Here is a 21,903-nt window from a genome sequence, read left to right as displayed (position 1 = left end):
AAAGCCTATAAATAATATAAATAATAATAATGAATATGGGTCATAATGCGCCGTGACTCTCGAGAAGAGAATACATACCGTAGGCCGGTAATGGAGGGGTACAGTACAATTTACTGTATAAGGAATTCAGTCCCACCCCTTTTGATTTTGTATTACAATTTTCACAGTGTTGGTAGCCTAATTGTTCTATTGTTAGTCAACTGAAACTATTGTTAGTTGATACAATTAATGTTATTCTGTTAGTTTTTAGTACCAGCAATGTGTGTCATTGTTTATATTATGATTCTGTAAAATTTACATATCAGTAAAGTGGTACGGCCCTGCGGTTAACTAAGCAGGGAGATTTAGGGAGATGAAAGACCAGTTGATAAAAACACAACGCACTAATATTACATTTTTAAAAAGCAAAAAAACAAAAACAAAAACAGAACAAACTATAATGATCGTGATAAAATACAGTAAAAATGGTATCAAACTTGGTCAATTTTAGATATTATCAATCAATGGATTCTACTACAAATAGAAATGTGGGTGCGGGGGCGTTTCAAAATGATATTCTATGGGGGGGGAGGGGGCGTTTATTGGAGGGAAGCGTTTATTCGAATAAATACGGTAAATGTAGCTTCCAGTTACTAATATTGAATAAGCATTAATTTATTAATTCATGAATTATAAATAGATCAAACCGTTCCCAGATTGAGGATCGCTGTTTACCTAATTCGTCTTTACGAGTCTCCTTGTTAAAGCTTGGACGCAACGCAAAGATTTGAACAATCACAAACGGATGGATTATTCGTTAACTATTCGATCGCTCATGGTCAAATCGTTTGCGTGGCGGCTTACGTCCTTGCATTGCGTCCTATAAGGATCCGCTATGACCCAGTAAAAACATCATGGAAGCCTTATTTCGGTAAATTTACCCTATAAGTGCACATTAGTGATTGTTTTGAAGAAACGCTTCAATATCCAGATAGGCAAAAGTAGCCTAACAATAAACAAATTCAACATTTATATTTTACTGATGTTTCTTTATATCACAGACTAAACATTTGGCATATTTGAACATGAAATTTGTTTTCCTTGATGATTATATTACACACAATACAGACAAGTATATAGCACTTAACAGTAATAAATATCAATGCAATATTATACAGATATTGCCTGCTTAGAGGTGAAATATAAGATTTGACATCCCCGCCGAGGGAATGATATTTTGCTCGAGGGAATATATATCAATATAATACGATATTATCAATTAGGCCTACACTTGCTTTTATTCTTTCTTTAATGCAGGTCAAATTAGCAATTGAAATGACAAGTACCTATCTCTTGTATCAGTTTATATATATTATATGCATTTTCTGATATTGGTGTAATTATGGAATAATTCCTCAACGGAGGGTCGTATGAGAAAATAAATTACTGCAAAATGTTCTTAAAAGATTGGCCTACATAACTGTATGATTGGAAGAAATTAGAACATTTTTCACCACTTAAAATATATTAAAACACACACACCACACTGACTCTATAGTTCACTATGTCGGTCGGTCGGTCGGTCTGTCTGTCGGTCCGGTATCACTATGCGTTTTAGCACGCGACTTATGGCTGTTGGCCTTGTTTAAATTCATGTTGCCACATATCACTCGCTCACTCCACACACAGCTTTGGTTCAGCACCGATTGAATACATAGTTTTTGTACAGATCCTTTAAAGATGAAAAGCATTGACCAGCAGTAGGACGTGTGGTTGGAGTTCTTTCCCAACATTTTAGCATCAAGTCTTGCAGCTTACCTGGCAACAGCAGATTTTGTACCGGCGGCTTGTGGTCACCATTTCCAACATTCATCCTCAACTGATGCGCGTTGTAATCGTAAAAAACCTCATAGCCACTAAATATTTCAAATATTACCAAACCAAACGAGTAAACATCTGCCATCATCATTCCACTGGTGTCAAGGAATTCACCACGTAGAACCTCTGGTGCTGAATAACGCGGAGTACCAAGTTCACGTGCCATGTCGGAGTAGTCTTTTATCATACTTAATCCGAAATCTGTAATCTTTACATCAAGCTTGTTTGCGGTATCAGCAGCAATTAGTACATTCGTTGGTTTGATGTCACAGTGAGCAACATTCTTAGCATGGAGATACCTCAGACCATCGGCTACTTCCATTGCAATAAATGTCTGTTCCGTATCACTGAACTCGGTTTCCTTGACATGCAGTTCGTCATACAGACTTCCATTCATAAGCTCCATCACGATGCAGAGGTTAGGTGTCTCGATACAGGCAGCATAGAAAGTAATGATGTTCCTGTGTTTGAGTTTGCAGAAGATTCGAACTTCGTCTTCAAACTGAGTCAACCTCTTCTGGCTCACACGCTGCACACGTAACTTCTTAATAGCAACTTCCTTTCCGTCCATATAGCCGTGATGAATGTCGCCAAAGCCACCGTGACCAATTTTGTCACCGAGAATGAGGTCACAGAATTTAATAATCGGACCCTGGAACCATTCAAATGGTTTTCTTGTGGCTGCACTGGTTTGTCTCCGCAGTAAGTTTATACGAATAAACTGTTCAGTCAGATGCGACTTCAAATTTTCGTCTGCTCTAAATAGTGGTTTAAACTCTTCATTCTGTATAATAATAATAACAAGAATAATAATGATAGCAAAAAGATGCGTATTTAAATTGTATGAATGAAGTCGTATAACCAAAAAAGGTTTCATATGAATGGAATAAAATCATCATAAAGAAAATAGTAAACATAATGATGTATACAAAACTTTATATTATTCCATTTTATTCTGTATTAGGGCCTATATGATAACATTATAATAAACAAATTGAAAGCAATAATAATACAGTACCTTTTATTTTGTTTAATAGCAATAAATTGTCATATTTATTCCCCTTTTGTATTGTATTCAAACATTTCACAATACGTACAATTTTCTATTTCCTACGATGATTTTTAGAGCAGGTTTTCACATTCTGATAACGATAGAATGGATTTGAGAGGAAAGAAAGTGTGGGGAATAAGATATAGTATACTTTAGCTAGGTAATTGTAATTTAAAAACTCTTATTAGAAATAAGAAACGTACCGGAGTATTCATCAGATGTTCGTGAGCCTTCTGCAGATACTCAGTTAATTTGGTTTTCTTCGAACTCACAGGCATACTTCCAAGAGGCTTCCCGGCTCTACCAAGTCTTCTATTGGCGGCATTATCTTTATATAGCTTAACTTCAGGATTTGTCACCTGATGTTTACTGGTGCTTGAGCTCTTCGAAGAAATGGGCATACTTCCTCGGTCCATGCCAACTCTACCAATACTACGGTTGTATGCATTATCAACATAGGTATCAGGTTTAGAATCGCTCCTTGATGAACTGCGAGAGACTACCATGGTTCCATGTTCCATACCAACTCTACCAAAACTACGGTTGTATGAATTATCAACATAGGTACCAGGTTTAGAATCGCTGCTTGATGAACTGCGAGAGACTACCATGGTTCCATGTTCCATGCCAACTCTACCAAAACTACGGTTGTAAGAGTTATCAACATAGGTACCAGGTTTAGAATCACTGCTGGTTGAACTGCGGGAAACTGACATGGTTCCATGTTCCATACCAACTCGACCGAGGCTACGGTTGTATGAATTATCAACATAGGTTTTAGGTATAGAATAACTGCTTGATGAACTACGGGAGACTACCATGGTTCCATGTGCCATGCCAACTCTGCCGTGGCTACGGTTGTATGCATTATCAACGTATGTTTTAGAAGACCCACAACTACCAAGATAACTACTTCCTCCACTAGATCTCGATACTGGAGCACTACCCATAGGCAAACCAGCCCTACCCAGTCTTCTGTTAGCGGCATTATCGACGTATGTTGATCCACGAGGCATTTTAAAACAGTTTGCTTACAACTCAGGTAAATGTTATCTGAAAGACGTAATTATATATTTGGATGTCACTAAAAATGAATAATAAGTATAATTATGTTAACTGTAAACAATTATTTACATTTTACATGGATCGGATCCAAGGGTGTCCGTCTCCTCCCATCTATTTTTTTAAACTATTAATATTATTTAAATTACCCTGAATTCGCCTGATCCTTTTTAAAGGAAATGATCACGTATTTAGTAGTACTGAGGAGCACGGAAAGTATGCACCTTTTTTTTTAGAGAGAGAATGCTCCCCTTACTTTATGACGGCAACACACCAAACATTATAAAGCAGCAACGGATATGACTCATTAAATTCGGCAACTAAAATAAACACTTCCCTGTTTGGAAATTTGGAAATACCCACCACCGAGCTCCCTGATCATTGATTATACAGACGGAACTTACTGAGATGACATTAATCCATGAACTTACTTCCTTCCGGGAAATGTCATTATCATTTTAATTAGGCCTGATTAAAGTAGCTATAGTACGATATGATATTGATGAAGATACTGATAACCGTATTATGTATGATGGACAATTAGACATCATCATCACATACCCCATTTTACATGTGGAGAACATTTATCAATACCATACTGTCTATTGCTCTCGTCGTCATCATCACCATCATCACCATCATCATCACCATCATCATCATCATAATGATATTTAACTAACAAAGCACAAATAAATCGACATACTGTACCGTATTTCAAATTTAATAAGCTAGGAAAAGCAACATTGAAGTGTAGGACATGACCTTATATCGTTCAAGCTAGTATGATTTCCGGATAGGGATAAGTCTATTTTTTCAGAGCCTATGCCTATTTAACTGTGTTTTTATCAATAAATTATATAGTGTTAGTTGATATTTTCAATTAATTACCGATTGTAACGAGCGCAAAAACAGAAGGTAGCGCTAGTGGTGTACATCACCCCTCCCCTCTTGTCTGTTTAGTAGGGTAGGCTGTATGATAGACAGTATGATATGATGGTTCACTGTAATATATATAGCCTAGGCTTAGTTAGTTAGTCTAGTAGGCATGATAATGATTACTTACTTAGTCTCCGAGTGTGGACTTCGAACCTAGCTCGTACGTTTGTTGCCTCGTTCGGATCATCAGTCGATAAATATATACTAATAAGCAACGCTAATACATAATTAGTCTTCCATTCGGCAACATACGGTAACTCATATAATGAAACACATATCGTTGCCTCTCTTCCCTTTTCTTGTTCAGTGAGAAGGTGGAGGGTATTCCCCGTCTTGATGAAACTTGGAAATACCGACCGCTGAGCTACCTGATTGGCTGGTTTGCACACGGCACTACTGAACTTAATTATTCCGTGAATGTTACCATTTACAACATTCTTCCTCAAGTGACGGGAAATGTCATAATCATATTCATTATGCCTAATAAGTAGCTATAGGCTAGTACTTGTAACATTAATGATATTGATGAAGATACTGGCAGCCGTATTATGTATGACGTATAACATAATCACATACCCCATTTTACATCATGCGGAGAACATTTATCAATACCATACCGTCTATTGCTTATCATCATCCCCATCATCATCATCTATTTTACTATAACAAAGCACAATAAATCGACATTTATACTGTAGGCCCTACTACCGTATTTGAAATTTATTAAACTAGCAAAAACAACATTGAAACTTAATATATGCCCTAAACTCCCTATCCTACTTGCATTTAGATACACTCCGACTTCGATAAAATGAATGAATGATATTACTGTAGTTATATTTTTACCAACACAAAACCTGCCACTCAGGCTGAAAACTAATAGTAGGCCTATGTCTACTAAAAAGTTCCAAAAACCATTCTTGTTTACAGTATACTAAACATTGATTCTATCTATATTTAACACCTTATCATATACTACACAAATACACAATATCGAACATTGTGAGAAAGAAGGATCCTTACCATATGTAATACCCGTTGTAACAACTTAAAATCAAATGTCGATTAAAACTATAGCAACGTACTATAAGCATGGAGCTATAGCTCCATGCTATAAGCATTAACATTAAAAACTCTATATCTATTTTATCATCAAATACAAATAAAACAAATAAAATGAAGGTTTAACAAAGACTTTTACAGTTGTACATAATTGTCAAACTGCTTCTGATATGGTGCACATTAATAAGTCATTCATTCCTATAATGTAGAATTCAAGCATGTTCGTTTAATTAGGCCTATACTTTCTAATTGTATACTTTTAATTATGTGTGCTTCCTGTGCCATCCTGCTTATATTTCTATTCTGAAAAAGCTGAAAATTATATACGATGCTGTTGATAGAGAGGAAAGAAGATATTGTAGAATATCGCTAACATTTTAATAAATCAAATGTCTAACTATAGCAACGTACTATAAACATTAAAATAAAAAACACTATATCTAACACGCGTTAGGATATTTATCCGTAAAAGAGATTCAAGTTTCCTTAGAAAATATTTGTTTTCATAAAATTTAAAAGGGTGAGCCGGTATTTAGCTATGTAGCTGTATTGACTTAACTTCGATTTAAAAAAACACCACCAAAATTTGCCTATTTCAAAAAATGCTTCACCGATGCTTCACCGATGCAAAAATGCATCACCGATGCAAAATCCTTCCTACTAAACAGTCGTTAGGTAAATCAACTGTAAAGATGTATAACATTCACTAGCCGTAGGACGTGTGGTTGGAGATCTTTCCCAACATTTCAGCATCAAGTCTTGCAGCGGGCCAGACAACCCCAGATCTTGTACAGGCGGCTTGTGGTCACCATTTCCAACATTCCTCCTCAACTGATGCACGTTGTAATCGTGAAAAACCTCATCGCCGCTAAATATTTCAAATATTACCAAACCAAATGAGTAGACATCTGCCATCATCATTCCATTGGTGTCAAGGAATTCACCGCGAAGAACCTCTGGTGCTGAATAACGCGGAGTACCAAGTTCACGTGTCATGTCGTCGCCAGCTGCCTCTGAATGCTTGTTGTTGATCTTGCTTAAGCCAAAATCTGTAATCTTTACTTCGTGCTTCGCAACATCAGAAGCAATGTTGATTAACACATTAGTTGGTTTGATGTCACAGTGAGCAATATTCAAAACATGGAGATACCTCAGACCATCGGCTACTTCCATTGCAATAAATGTCTGCTCCGTATAACTGAACTCGTGTTCCTTGAAATGCAGTTCGTCATACAGACTTCCATTCATAAGCTCCATCACGATGCAGAGGTTAGGTGTCTCGATACAGGCACCATAGAAGGTAATGATGTTCTTGTGTTTGAGTTTGCAGAAGATTCGAACTTCGTCTTCAAACTGAGTCAACCTCTTTTGACTCACACGCTGCACGCGTAACTTCTTAATAGCAACGTCCTTTCCTTTCATATAGCCGTGATGAACGTCGCCAAAGCCACCATGACCAATTTTGTCACCGATAATGAGGTCACAGAACTTAATAATCGGACCCTCGTACCATTCAAATGGTTTTCTCTTTTTTCTTGTTGATAACAACATACGATTAAGCTGATCAATCAAATGAGACTCCAAATTTCCGTCTGCTTCAAATGGCGATTCTTCATACTGTAAATAATAACAATAGCAAAATAATATAAATGTATGTGGTGTACAAATAAAGATTTCTGCATATAGAGTAGAAGATTTCGAACCATTTTATTCACTCCCCCACCCCTCACCATTCTCATCCTAGTTTTGCATATCCTTAACTCTAAAATGAAGGTTTAACAAAAACGTTTACAGTTACATAATTGTCAAACTGCTTCTGATATGGTGCACATTAATAATTCATTCATTCCTATAATGTAGAATTCAAGCATGTTCGTTTAATTAGGCCTATACTTTCTAATTGTATACTTTTCATTATGTGTGCTTCCTGTGCCATCCTGCTTATACTTCTATTCTGAAAAAGCTGAAAATTATGTTTATATACGATGGTGTTGATAGAGAGGAAAGATATTGTATAATAAAAAAAAACGTTACTAAACAAAACATACCGAGTTATTCATCAGAAATTCATGAGCCTTCTGCAGATACTCAGTTGATTTGGTTTTCTTCGAACTCACAGGCATACTTCCAAGAGGCTTTCCGACTCTACCAAGTCTTCTGTTAGAGGCATTATCAACATAGGTTTTAGGTGTAGGTTTGCTGCTTGCTGAACTGCGAGGGACTACCATGGTTCCATGTTCCATGCCAACTCTACCGAGACTACGGTTCGGTGAATTATCAACATAGGTTTTAGGTCTAGAATCGCTGCTTGATGAACTGCGAGGGACTACCATGGTTCCATGTTCCATGCCAACTCTACCGAGACTACGGTTCGGTGAATTATCAACATAGGTTTTAGGTCTAGAATCGCTGCTTGATGAACTGCGAGGGACTACCATGGTTCCATGTTCCATGCCAACTCTACCGAGACTTCGGTTCGGTGAATTATCAACATAGCTTTTAGGTGTGGAATCGCTGCTTGATGAACTGCGAGGGACTACAATGGTTCCATGTTTCATGCCAACTCTGCCGAGACTACGGTTCGGTGAATTATCAACATAGGTTTTAGTTGTAGAATCGCTGCTTGCTGAACTGCGAGGGACTACCATGGTTCCATGTTCCATGCCAACTCTGCCGAGACTACGGTTCGGTGAATTATCAACATAGGTTTTAGTTGTAGAATCGCTGCTTGCTGAACTGCGAGGGACTACCATAGTTCCATGTTCCATGCCAACTCTGCCGAGACTACGGTTCGGTGAATTATCAACATAGGTTTTAGTTGTAGAATCGCTGCTTGCTGAACTGCGAGGGACTACCATAGTTCCATGTTTCATGCCAACTCTGCCGAGACGACGGTTCGGTGAATTGTCAACATAGGTTTTAGTTGTAGAATCGCTGCTTGCTGAACTGCGAGGGACTACCATGGTTCCATGTTCCATGCCAACTCTGCCGAGAATACGGTTCGGTGAATTATCAACATAGGTTTTAGTTGTAGAATCGCTGCTTGCTGAACTGCGAGGGACTACCATGGTTCTATGTTTCATGGTAACTCTAATGAAACTACGGTTCGGTGAATTATCAACATAGGTTTTAGGTGTAGAACCGCTGCTTGCTGAACTGCGGGAGACTGGCATGGTTCCATGATCCATGCCAACTCTACCGAGACTACGGTTGTAAGAGTTATCAACATAGGTTTTAGGTGTAGAATCGCTGATTGCTGAACTGTAAGAGACTACCTTCGATCCATGTTCCATGCCAACTCTATCGAAACTGCGGTTGTAAGAGTTATCAACATAGGTTTTAGGTGTAGAATCGCGGATTGCTGAACTGCAGGAGACTACCTTCGATCCATGTTCCATGCCAACTCTATCGAAACTACGGTTGTAAGAGTTATCAACATAGGTTTTAGGTGCAGAATCGCTGATTGCTGAACTGCATGAGACTACCTTCGATCCATGTTCCATGCCAACTCTATCGAAACTGCGGTTGTAAGAGTTATCAACATAGGTTTTAGGTGTAGAATCACTGATTGCTAAACTGCAGGAGACTACCTTCGATCCATGTTCCATGCCAACTCTATCGCAACTGCGGTTGTAAGAGTTATCAACATAGGTTTTAGGTGTGGAATCACTGATTGCTGAACTGCAGGAGACTACCTTCGATCCATGTTCCATGCCAACTCTACCAATACTACGGTTGTAAGAGTTATCAACATAGGTTTTAGAAGAAGACTCAGAACTACCAGAGTAGTTGCTACTGCCATATCCACCACTTGAGCTTCCACCATATCCACCACTTAAGATTCCTTCCAATCCACTACATAAGCTTCCACCAGAGCTTCCTCCTCCACTAGATACTGGAGCACTACCCATAGGCAAACCAGCCCTACCAAGACTTCTGTTAGAGGAATTGTCGGCGTATGTTGTTCCACGGGGCATTTTCAAACTGTTAATTCACAGCTCAGCTAAATGCAATCTGCAAGATGTACCGGTATATTATTATTTGGAGATAAAGTAGAAAACATGCAACATGCTTTTATTTATTGTGTGTAATGAATAAATATGTATAACGCATATGGTTTACTTTCTAAAGAATAACCACATATAAATCAAAAATATGCGTGAAATGAGTATTGTACTACAGTATTGTATTATTACACCTTTCAGCTAATCACAGAGGTAGGCCTGCTATCTGTATGGCCTAATACAATGTTTCCCAGAATACAGATCAATATATTTAACACCTGTAAGAAAAATGCATCTAGATATGTCACTGTTCCCGGACAACGGCACGATGTGTACCTAAATCAATACTCTCTTTTATACTAGTGTTGGGAATTTCCAGAGTTTGTCGAAATTTGAGACAATGAGCTCTGTGATTGGTTAAGGATTATTGATTTGGATTTTCTTTTCATATAACATGTCATTTTATCAACCGTACCAAAAGTACTATTTAACGTATCCCATCTCTAATTTACATGAGTTATCTTTCAGCTTCAATAGTTTTGTCTTTTTTGTTTGTTTAAAGGGTAATAAAATGAGTGTATGTGCAGTGCTCTCTACACAACTAACTGTGCCACTGGACCCGAGTTAAGATTTCAAATCTTTCACTGCTCTGGGAATTTGTCGAAAAATTGAGAGACATGATCTGAGCTAGACTTTCCCCATGTCTGTATTTAATTTGTCTTTTTTTTAATGATAGTGCTGTATTTATAGTATATTCATCTGGAAATTGTTTTTTCTATAAAAAAACAACAAATGATGAGGTCCCTCATGATTTGTGTTTGCTAACGAAGTCAATTTTTATTATGTGAATGAAATATTTCAATCGTATGATTTAGAAACATAGATTTGAAAAAAAGGTTATAGTCTCAACGCGAGAGAAGACTTAAATGTATCGGCCCATCACGAATGACCTCATAAATCTTTATTTTTACATTTCTAGTTTTTTGGGATTTTTTTTGTGCAAAAGCCACGATATGACCATTGACCCTTTCAACAAAAATATATCCAGGCTTAAAATAAGTAAAGCATAATTAAAATTTAACAATACATACAATAACCATCTTGTCTTCTTTTTTTAAAACTGTTTCTAACAAACCATAATCATCAGAAACCATTTTAATACAAGCATATAAGCAATATGTTCGTTTGTTTAGGTGACAAAATAATTCTTCCTCACGAAGGATATTGTGCTGTTTGTGTACACTACTGCACTGCACACCACATGAGGTTTTGGGGATTCTCCAATTTGTACATGATTGGTGAAATATAATCACGTGGTACAGATTTTTTGACGTGGATAATTTTTTCTTCTCGCGTAACCAACTTAACTCACTCACGTTGCCGATCATCGCGATGTATATTAAAATAGAGTACCAAAATCAATCGATAATTTCTCAAAATTGACACTCCCGATTATGGAGAACTTTTGATATGTTGTTAACTATAAAATTAACATTGTAAATATGTTAAGAAATTATAGACCTAACATCGGAACGAGATGAAACATGCAAGTTACTGATTATGGCCTATAGAAAGCAACGAATAGAAGAAGGCCAGGTTCATCACCATGTGCCGACTGTTGAGCAGAGAACAAATAAATAGAAATTTAGCTTCCAATGAATTATACAAACATATTATCTTTGTGAGAATGGATCTAATGTACCATTATGCGAATTGGTTGACTAATTAATATTGAATAAGCATTAATTTATTAATTCATGAATTACAAATAGATCTAACCGTTCCGAAGTTGAGGATCGCTGTTTACTTTACTACTTACTTTACGAACTTCCTTGTTAAAACTTGGTTCCCACTAGGACGCAACGCAAAGATTTGACCAATCAGAACCGATGGACTATTCGTGTCGCTTGTGATTGGTAAATTCTTTAAAGATGCAATTACTGTACTGTAATCTCTTATAAATTAAACTGACAACAAAGCACCATAAATCAACATTTTATTTGAAATGTATTAAGCTTCTTATTTGCAATGCTCCTTCTATACTTTTAATAAAATAAGCAACATTGAAACTTAGGCTTTACATTCCCTATACTACTTGCATTTAGATACACTCCGTATAATAACGAATATAAACTAAATGAAATATTATATTATTATTTTACGAACTCAAAACCTGCCACCGGAAACTCAGTTTAAAAACGAAAATTAGTGATGTGTACAAGATAGGCCTAGTATAAAATGGCAGAAACCAATGTTGTTTACAGATATAAAATAAATGTTAAAATGTTAAAATTCTATCTACTGTATTTGAATTTCGTACACACACAATACCGAACATTGTGAGGAGAAAGGATCCTACCGTATGTAATGTCCTGCCCCATACATTATACAATGTAATTACAAAAATTTAAAACCGAATGTCGATTAAAACTACAACATACTAAACATTAAATCTCTATATCTATTTTATATATATAATGAATACCATTAACCAAATTAAAGGTGGCTCTTATTTAAACAAATATTACATTATCAAAGTACAAGCGTATTAGGTATAGCCTATTAACTGAAAGAAATATTAAATAGAATTAAACCGTTCCGCAATTTGTGATAGTATTAAATATATTTCATCTTTAATTACCCCCGCTAGCATGGCGAGAGGTTTTGATTCAACATTCATCCGTGATATTCTTGTTTTGTTAGAAAATATTTGTTTTCACCGAACTTGAGAGGGGCGTGTCGGTATTTAGCTAACGCTATGTATTCTAAACTTCGATTTAAAAAAAACCATCACCAAAATTTGCCTATTTAGAAAATAAATTGGTGTTGTCATCCTCCTTTATCAGCTTAGTTGCTGATGCAACTACTGAACATTCGTTTGGTAAATCTTCTTTAAGGAATCAAAGCATTCACCAGCAGTAGGACGTGTGGTTGGAGTTCTTACCCAACATTTCAGCATAAGGTCTTGCAGCGGGCCAGACAACTCCAGATTTTGTACCGGCGGCTTGTGGTCACCATTTCCAACATTCTTCCTCAGCTGGTGTGCGTTGTAATCGTCAAAAACCTCATCGCCACTAAATATTTCAAATATTACCAAACCAAATGAGTAGACATCCGTCATCATCATTCCATTGGTATCAAGGAATTCACCACGAAGAACCTCTGGTGCTGAATAACGCGGAGTACCAAGTTCACGTACCATATCGTCGCCTGCTGCCTTTGAATGTGAAGTTTCGGAGTAGTTCTTGATCTTGCTCAAGCCAAAATCTGTGATCTTTACTTCGTGTTTGTCTGCACCCTCAGTAGCAACGTTGATTAGTACATTCGTTGGTTTAATGTCACAGTGAGCAACATTCTTAGAATGGAGATACTTCAGACCATCGGCTACTTCCATTGTAATGAATATCTGCTCCGTATCACTGAACTGGTGTTCCTTGACATGCAGTTCGTCATACAGACTTCCATTCATAAACTCCATCACGATGCAGAGGTTAGGTGTCTCGATACAGGCACCATAGAAGGTTATGATGTTCTTGTGTTTGAGTTTGCAGAAGATTCGAACTTCGTCTTCAAACTGAGTCAACCTCTTTTGACTCACACGCTGCACGCGTAACTTCTTAATAGCAACTTCCTTTCCTTTCATATGGCCGTGATGAACGTCGCCAAAGCCACCATGGCCTATTTTCTTACCGAGCGTGAGGTCACCGAACTTAATAATCGAACCTTCGTACCATTCGAAGGGTTTTCTTGTGGATGTACCACTTCTCGATAACTCCATACGATTAAGCTGTTCAATCAAATGAGACTCCAAATTTCCGTCTGCTTCAAATGGCGGTTCAAACTCTTCATACTGTAAATAATAATAACAAATAGTATAAATATGTGTATAGCCTATAACCTAAGTGAATATTGGTCATAATAGAGGTGTGGCGATGATTATGAAAGCCTCAGCCATGATCATGCTCATGAAGATTGAGTCGCGATTGGGGCATAGTCGATAGACTATGATTGGGGCGATGCTTATTCACTCTTTCTCTTTCTCCAACTCCTCCCCTTCCCCTATTTTCATCTTAGTTCTAGCTGTATCATGGTCGGTTTAAAATGTCTCCCCTCCCCCGTTAAAAGGGTATAGGCACCACAAACTCCATCTAAAGTCCTCCATGGTTTAACGACGATTCATCGGGGAAAATTTAGAATTCAGGCATGTTGTTCATTTAATTGTTAGCCTTCTTGAGTTTTATACTTCATTCTGTGTGTTTCATTTATAGACTAATGATACGGTTTTTTTTAAAGAAATATTTCTTGTTTAAAATTAACATCAGATGAAACATTTTTATTATATTAATTATATTTTTATACGATTTATGATGGTAGAGATGGCTTGTGTAAAGTTGTGGATAATGTCGGTAACATAAAAAAAACATAGACATAGTATATAGTATACTTTAGCTTAGTAAATTGTAATTTAAAAACTCTTATTAGAAATGAAACGTACCGGATTATTCATCAGATGTTCGTGAGCCTTCTGCAGGTAATCAGTTGATTTGGTTTTCTTCGAACTCACAGGCATACTTCCAAGAGGCTTTCCGGCTCTTCCAAGTCTTCTATTGGCAGCGTTATCTTTATATAGCTTAACTTCGGGATTTTTCAGCTGATCTTTACTGGTGCTTGAGCTCTTCGAAGAAACTACCATGGTTCCATGATCCATGCCAACTCTACCCTGGCTACGGTTGAATGCATTGTCAACGTAGGTACCAGGCTTAGAATCTTTGCTTGCTGAACTACGGGAAACTGACATGGTCCCATGTTTCATGCCAACTCTACCGAGGCTACGGTTGTACGCATTATCAACATAGGTTTTAGGTGTAGGTGTGCTGCTTGTGGAACTGCTGGAGACTGACATGGATCCATGTTCCATACCAACTCTACCGAGACTACGGTTGGATGCGTTGTCAACATAGGTTTTGGGTGTAGAACTGCTGCTTGATGAACTGCGAGAGGCTACCATGGTTCCATGTTCCATGCCAACTCTACCGAGGCTACGGTTGGATGCATTATCAACATATGTTTTAGATGAAGACCCAGAACTGCCGGAACTGCCATATCCACCACCACTTGAGCGTCCTCCTCCACCACTAGAGCTTCCTCCACTAGATCTCGATACTGGCGCACTGCCCATGGCCATACCAGCCCTACCAAGACTTCTGTTGGAGGCATTATTTGCGTATGTTGTTCCACGGGGCATTTTAAACTGTTGATGCTACCACTCAGGTAATCTGCAAGATCAGATGATGTATTTACATGATGTCAGTAAAATAAATGTGAACAATTTAACTAGATATTTCAATAATTTAACTACAGGTTTGCCAATATAAGAAAAGGCGTTTATTTATTGTTAGCTATATCTGGAGCAGAGTCATGTATCGTGGCTCTATAGGTCCATGTGAAATATAGACCTACGGAGATAATGATGGCTTATTTTTTAGTACTATAAGTTCCAAATAAATGATCACATATACATCATTTATGTGTGAAATTACTATTGTACTACCACCTTTCAATTGTATAGAGAGGCATAATCCAATATTTCACAGAAAACAGTTACACATCATCAATATATTTAAAACTTCATGTTTTCCTAGTGATAAGCGAATCTACACCCGCATGAATCATTTACCTGCTGAACAACTCTGTTGGTTAATTATTTTCGCGTGAGAAATGAATTTGATGGATGCATAAACCATGAATAAATAAACAACAAAGTTTTCGATCCCATTAGGATGGAAAATGATTTTCTGTTGCAATGAAAATTGTTTCCTTAAAATTATGGTTTTCCGGAAAATGCTAGTTTTTCATCCAATTATCGTCAAAATAAAGCGATGGTTGAAAATAGCTTAATATCACGATGTTTTTAAAAATTATATTTTCAGGTGGACAATCTTTAAAAATAAATTTCATAAACGGGCAAAGGCAAAACATTGTAAGATTACCAAAATCGTCGGGGCGACTGTGGAGCTTTTTATTGCGTGGCGGATTATTAACCTTTATGGGAAATAGTAATGAATAATACTTACCTGCTTACAAAAAATAAAAATTATACAATAACTATAAATGGATAAAATGCAGCAAAAGATGTCACTATTCCTCGACAACGGCAAAATGTGTCACTCCCCATTGAAAACCCTCTTTTATACTGGTGTTGGGAATTTCCAGATTTTAATGAAATTAGACAATGAGCAGGAAGTGTATAATCCTCTTGCTCTGTATTGGTTGAGTAGTTATTGATTGTTATTTTTTATGAATATAACCAGGGAAGAGTTAATATTACCAACCATGTTCTCATCAACGAGTAAAGATTGTTTATTCTAGTATATAGGCATCCATTTCCATATACATTTTTCTGGTTTATGCATCGCAATTACAGTATAAATAATTATCGGAAAGATAATTATAATAACGGTATTATTAAAAATACCGTTTTGAAAATGAGAAACACCTCCGATTGTTGGGAGGTAAAAAAAAGTTGTCATAAAAACTGTTCACAGTTCGTCCAGTTTGTCGGTGTCAATTGTTTGACCTCTCCTAATTTATACTATACTGTCATATAAATAGTATAATTTGTGTTTATTTATTTCTTCCATGCTGTGAGTTAAAGATCTGGGAACATGGTCAGGCACGCCCCTGATGGACGTACCTGTACCTGGAATTTCCAGTTTTGTCGAAATTTGAGCATATAGCCCAAAGGAACGGTTTTTTTGTTCGGTATTTGGTCTACTTATTGCAAAAATAAATCCGATACCGGTACCGTTAATCTGAAAACTGCTTTTTTGTTTATTATGGGAAATTCCACTGTTTATCAAACTATTATTCAAGATTCTTAATTCTGAGAACTTGAGTTTTCTATTAAAACCGTGAGCTCACTCATCGTTGTTTTGCTGACGTTTTATTTTATGTGAATTATACAATTATAGCCTACATAATGTCTTTTATTGGAAAGAATATATTGAAAACTCACGGACTAAAGAGATCGGAACAGCACTAAATTATGGCATGTTCATATGCTTTCACACCTATTTCATCTTTGGGTTTAATCTCTGAGATTTTAACTAAACCATATAGTTTTCTATTGACACTAAAACAAGGTTGCCATCATATCGAATCGCTACTGCCAGCTGAAAAGCACCTGTGCCACACGACACGAGTGATAAAATATCATTATCAGACAGAAACTGGCTAATAGTCAAACCTAATATACTCAATGATTGTTCCTTGTAGGCCTACCTGATCTCAAACACGTGGCCTAAGTGATGAGAAATTAAAAATGAATTAATAATACTAGTTACTTACAAATTTAACGATGAATCGACCTCAAAGTCAATGTAGGCCTACAACACAAACAGGCTTTGACACAGACGAAACCTATAGTGACATTTGGCGCGTTTTTAGGATTGTTACCACACATGGGTTGATATTTGACACAGTTACTCCAGGGATTACTCTATCCAAGGTTATAACGTTTTTTATAGCCTTGATATACAAAAGTAGAATGAATCTATATATATTTGAGTAGTCTATAAATATTCAACTATTTTGCAAGAAATGATTGATAGTATAAGGATGGGTTTAAACATCAAAATAAACTTTAGAATACAGGGTAACGCAGTTATGAACATCACTAAAAGTTCCCTGCTATCAAAGAAAGATAGTTGTCGTATTCGATTGGGAACTTTCGTTGTCAACGTAAAGATTCGTTGAGTACTTTTTGTATTCGAATTGTAAATTTGTGCTCAACAGAAAGTCATTCGAATAGAAAAAGTAATAAAACAACATTTGATCAATTTTACTTTTCTGATTGCTGATTGGTCTTTAACAGTCACCTGATAACAAGAACATGGCGACGCACAGGGGACACGATTGGAGTCGTCGTGTTAACAACAACAATGCTGAAGATGATGAAGAGGATGACCCTGTTGATACGATGATAAAAAAAACAGGATGTCTCAATCTTCATTATAAAGTGCAGGTATAAATAATTACGAATTAGCGTATGCATCGAAACGAACAATTAACTGAAACTAGGCCTAAGCCAAGTTTAGTTAGTATGCCAGCCTAGCTAGGCCTACTGCTGATGTACGCTGCCCAGAGTGGTTAATTCGTGGTAAAGTGTGAGTTGATGCCCTGGTACCAGGGGCCTAGATAGGCTGAAATAGGTCGTAATAAACATCATAGGCCTAGGCTTACATTTTTCGTTTGATTTTAACTATTATTATTGTCATTAATTATAATATTTGATTGCTATTTAAATAATAAAATATTATATCAATATTTTAATATTGATTATTGATATAAAATATTGGAATAAAATAAATAAATTAGGCCTAGGGCCTAGGCCTAATAATTTTTATTTTTTAAATGTTGTGGTTTTAAAATGAGACCTGGATCATGGATGCATGGTCAATTATTCTATTGTACTAGGCTAGTTTTAGGCCTACTCATAATAACTGCTTTCTGATCTTGTTTAGGAATGTATGGCAGACAACAGAGACTGGCGGAAATGTCAAGATCAAGTAACAGAATTCAGAAAATGCATAATGGAGTACAATAAAAGAAACACACAGCAACATTGACACGACGCATTTGGCATGATTAAATATTATATAGGCCTAGATGCCATGTTTTCAAGGACATGGTTTGGAATAAAAATAATTTCTAGTGCCATATGAATGTTTAATGGATAATTCATGGATGTCTAGACTTTGGATTTACTTGTTGTAGAGAATACAAAGATATAATAACAAGGTCTAGTTGAATTGCAAATTCATCATCGATAGCAGGTGACCAATATAATTCTGATTTGAAGAGTATGTGCTTTGAAGAGTATATGCTTTTTTGGTTTGAAATCAGTTGCATATGGTAAAAAACACACTAAATTGAGGCACAAGTTCTGCATGAATAATAACAAGAAAATAATTAACTTTATTGTTATGTTTTTTTCTTCATTTAAATGTTTTTTGATGTTTTGGAAACTCAATTATGTTAATGTCTGATACTGTATGTTTCTTTTTAAATATTAAAATATGCCTTTATGGTTAAAAATGCCGAAATTAATCGGTATTTAATTTTATGTCCGTGCAAATGTAAAAATTACCGCCAGATAAATAAAAAAAATACAAGAGCGCCCTCTTGCGGTAAGTCATACTTATTCGCTTAATTAAGACTAGACTTGAACTGAAGGTCACTTAAGTTCAGGGATCGCAATGAAAACTCGGTATTTTTATAAAACAAATGATGCATGTTTTATACAATATAAACGTAAATTGATTTAGAAATATGACATTAAATATCGTTTCAAATCTTTAGATTACACTAAATTGTAGATTATTGATATTTAAGCGAGAAAAATGATGTATTGAACGGCATTTTCCCATGCTATCCAGTCACGTGATGTTCCACCATTATCTTTCCTTTAGAAAAAGATTTAGCCCATTCGCCGAAACACAACATCATCATCATCGACCAGAGAATGAATAATCCGACTGGCCTAGATTGATCAAATCATGATCAAACAAACGGTATACATTGTTGATTTTCTGGAAATATTGACTGTATATTATGGTTCCCCGTTAAAATTGCCTGTTGTGTCAATTTAATGTGATGCTCAAGAAATACTCTTTTGGAATTATAATTGTTGAAAATGTCGTCTACTACTGAGGAAAATAATTCATCATACCGAGAATTTTCTTTCTCGCTGCAAATCGGCCTGGTACGGGAAACATACAATAAAGTTGAGGGTGTCGAATTGAGCATATCTGTGTTGAAAGATGTAGCAAGCCAGCTAGTAAGGCGAAAGGTACGAAACAAAATAAACCTAATAATTTTTATGCATGTAGTTTAAAACCTATATTCTTCTAGGCCTATTGTTGATGAGAGGATAGCGAGTCGTGTACGTGGAAGTTTGTTATTATCGCCTGAGGAATCTGGCTAGGCTAGAGTAGTGGTTAGTCCTAGGCTAAGTCTGTACTTAGACTTTAATTAAAGGCCTGTATTTATAATATTATCATACATACAACAATACATAATTTAGAGATAAGATAAGGCGTGACATTCATTTTAACACTTGGTAATGATAACTTTTATTTTCAGTTTATCTTTATTTTTATATAGCCTGTTCAGTGTTAAATGGCCCCTTCCCACTAAAATGCAATGTATTGATGCAAAGTGCCGTAGGAACATAACTTTCTGTGTCACAATTAATTAGGAAACGACGATGCCTGATGCCCTATACGTATAAAACGCCATTTTTTGCTTTGCTTATGTCGCACAGTGATGATATCAACTTCTTGTAAAAGAGGAGATGGGAAATTAAATTTTTTTTCACATTTTATTATGTACTGTAGTTTTTTTTTTAAGTTTGAGAAGTTTGAAACGATTGAAACTTAACCTAGATTGCGTGTCATGTCTTTACGGTTCAAAGAACACATAATAAGCCTACAAAATGACATGCTTGATTACACAATATCGCATTTATTGTTTCAATTGTGGCACAATTACCGATGGTATATTAAGCAATACGCTTAATTAATATGTCATTCTTAACATGATTTAATACTCGTAACACTCGTTGCTTTATGCTACATTTAACCTTTTACCCATCGTACTGTAACACTGATTAAGTTTGAATGTGTCAAAAAATAAAATATGACCGGTGTAATAATATGTTTAAAAAATGATATTGGTATTGTAGTTCGGTTTGATTGATTTATATGGTGTGCAATGGATTTTGAATTCTGTCACGTTCATGGGCTGTTTCTACTAGTACCAAGAAATATTGGTTTCAGAAATAAGCCTTATGTCATACTGTACGTTGATTTGGGAAATTATATAAATTCCGTAAAATATAAAAATATAACTTTTCTACTACAGGTAAAGTTCCAACCCTATCAAATCCTTTCAAAGCACCAATTTATAGTACCCTATAAAGGTAGTGTGCTTAGACACAATTAGATTTTATAATAAAATAACATTAATATTATTGAGACAATAACATTGCATTCTCTTTTTAAGGTACCTACTTTGGTACGGTATTTCACAAATGTTGGTATTGAGTATATAAATCATTTTTTGGGGGAAATCGCCGCACGCGCTCGCCGTACAGCCGTTGTGGTAAATTTCTGTGATGTCACAGGTGCATCGCAAAATCTACTTTAAATGAGTCCAGATAAGCAAAAGAAACAATAAAAAAAATCAACATTTATATTTTTTATGATTTATTTACAAAGTGTATTTACTAGAAATGTTTGCAATTTGGCGACGGCTGTACGGCGAGCGTGTGCGGCAATATCCTTAATCTCGCGATGGTTGTGAAATCATATGTACATCCCTCATACGTTGTTAAAATATGGTCCTCGGTCAAGTTGTCCTTTAATGCAATTTTCATACTGCAATACTGAGTAAATAATTACAGGGGAAAATGAAATTATATAGCATCTAGTTATATAATTTACAAGAACTCATTAGTTATTCAATTCACCAAGACATAATGCAATTGACATAAACCAGTTTTACTACGGAGAGTGTTGTAATTGCATTTTGTAGTTCAATATTATTCATCATTTATTATAAAGTAATTCTTGCCTTCAACAACTACAACAATACAATAATACAATACTACACATTAATAATTAGTTTGTTATTTATTCATTTCTTAGTGGTCAAATTTCAATATTGTCATCTTTAAACATCAGTAAACTGATTTTGTTACATACAACCATGTCAATTACATGAAAAAATGTTTACAAAATTCAGTCACTAATTCTTGTAATATTTTGTGACCAACCCAAATGATCGTAGTATAAATACAGTACATGTTACATAAATAATCTTTTACCCATGACTCTGTGTGAAGAAAGTACTGATAGAGGAAATTAGAGG

General features: G+C 35.9%; 5 protein-coding genes across 9 annotated transcripts in view; 2 read left to right on the top strand and 3 right to left on the bottom strand.

Moving 5' to 3' along the window:
- Window positions 1-889: 889 nt before the first annotated feature.
- On the bottom strand, window positions 890-5,194 carry LOC144851470 (uncharacterized). The gene is made up of 3 exons (XM_078708961.1): window positions 5,034-5,194; window positions 3,112-3,961; window positions 890-2,641 (listed from the first exon to the last, which is right to left on the bottom strand). The coding sequence occupies exons 2-3, from the start codon at window positions 3,922-3,924 to the stop codon at window positions 1,676-1,678; spliced, it is 1,779 nt and encodes a 592-aa protein (XP_078565087.1). The 5' UTR covers window positions 3,925-3,961; window positions 5,034-5,194; the 3' UTR covers window positions 890-1,675.
- Window positions 5,195-6,602: 1,408 nt separating this feature from the next.
- On the bottom strand, window positions 6,603-9,945 carry LOC144852972 (uncharacterized). The gene is made up of 2 exons (XM_078711026.1): window positions 8,017-9,945; window positions 6,603-7,585 (listed from the first exon to the last, which is right to left on the bottom strand). The coding sequence occupies exons 1-2, from the start codon at window positions 9,943-9,945 to the stop codon at window positions 6,629-6,631; spliced, it is 2,886 nt and encodes a 961-aa protein (XP_078567152.1). The 3' UTR covers window positions 6,603-6,628.
- A 2,104-nt stretch (window positions 9,946-12,049) lies between these two features.
- LOC144851527 (kinase suppressor of Ras 2-like) lies at window positions 12,050-16,106 on the bottom strand. Of its 2 annotated transcripts, XM_078709037.1 has the most exons (4): window positions 16,047-16,106; window positions 14,468-15,248; window positions 12,824-13,822; window positions 12,050-12,732 (listed from the first exon to the last, which is right to left on the bottom strand). In XM_078709037.1, exons 2-3 carry the CDS (start codon window positions 15,215-15,217, stop codon window positions 12,836-12,838), a joined length of 1,737 nt encoding a protein of 578 aa, XP_078565163.1. In that variant the 5' UTR covers window positions 15,218-15,248; window positions 16,047-16,106; the 3' UTR covers window positions 12,050-12,732; window positions 12,824-12,835. The 2 variants fall into 2 exon arrangements, with proteins under 2 accessions (XP_078565163.1, XP_078565162.1); XM_078709036.1 differs by lacking the exon at window positions 16,047-16,106 and having other exon boundaries at window positions 14,468-15,268.
- Window positions 16,107-17,843: 1,737 nt separating this feature from the next.
- LOC144852080 (uncharacterized) lies at window positions 17,844-19,331 on the top strand. Its single transcript, XM_078709775.1, has 2 exons — window positions 17,844-17,995; window positions 18,495-19,331. Exons 1-2 carry the CDS (start codon window positions 17,864-17,866, stop codon window positions 18,597-18,599), a joined length of 237 nt encoding a protein of 78 aa, XP_078565901.1. The 5' UTR covers window positions 17,844-17,863; the 3' UTR covers window positions 18,600-19,331.
- Window positions 19,332-19,386: 55 nt separating this feature from the next.
- The window catches only part of LOC144852516 (serine/threonine-protein kinase D1-like), a 29,709-nt gene continuing 27,192 nt past the window's right edge, over window positions 19,387-21,903 (top strand). For all 4 annotated transcript variants that reach the window (XM_078710363.1, XM_078710365.1, XM_078710364.1 and 1 more), the window contains exon 1: window positions 19,387-19,822. In XM_078710363.1, the coding sequence (XP_078566489.1) occupies window positions 19,667-19,822 (156 nt within the window). In that variant the 5' untranslated portion in view covers window positions 19,387-19,666. The remainder of the gene's footprint in view (window positions 19,823-21,903) is intronic.

This window comes from Antedon bifida, chromosome 9 (genome assembly GCF_963402885.1).
Source record: "Antedon bifida chromosome 9, ecAntBifi1.1, whole genome shotgun sequence".
Classification (NCBI taxonomy): Eukaryota; Metazoa; Echinodermata; class Crinoidea; order Comatulida; family Antedonidae; genus Antedon; species Antedon bifida.
Note: the sequence above shows the minus strand (reverse complement) of the source record. Positions and strands in the feature narration are given on the sequence as shown.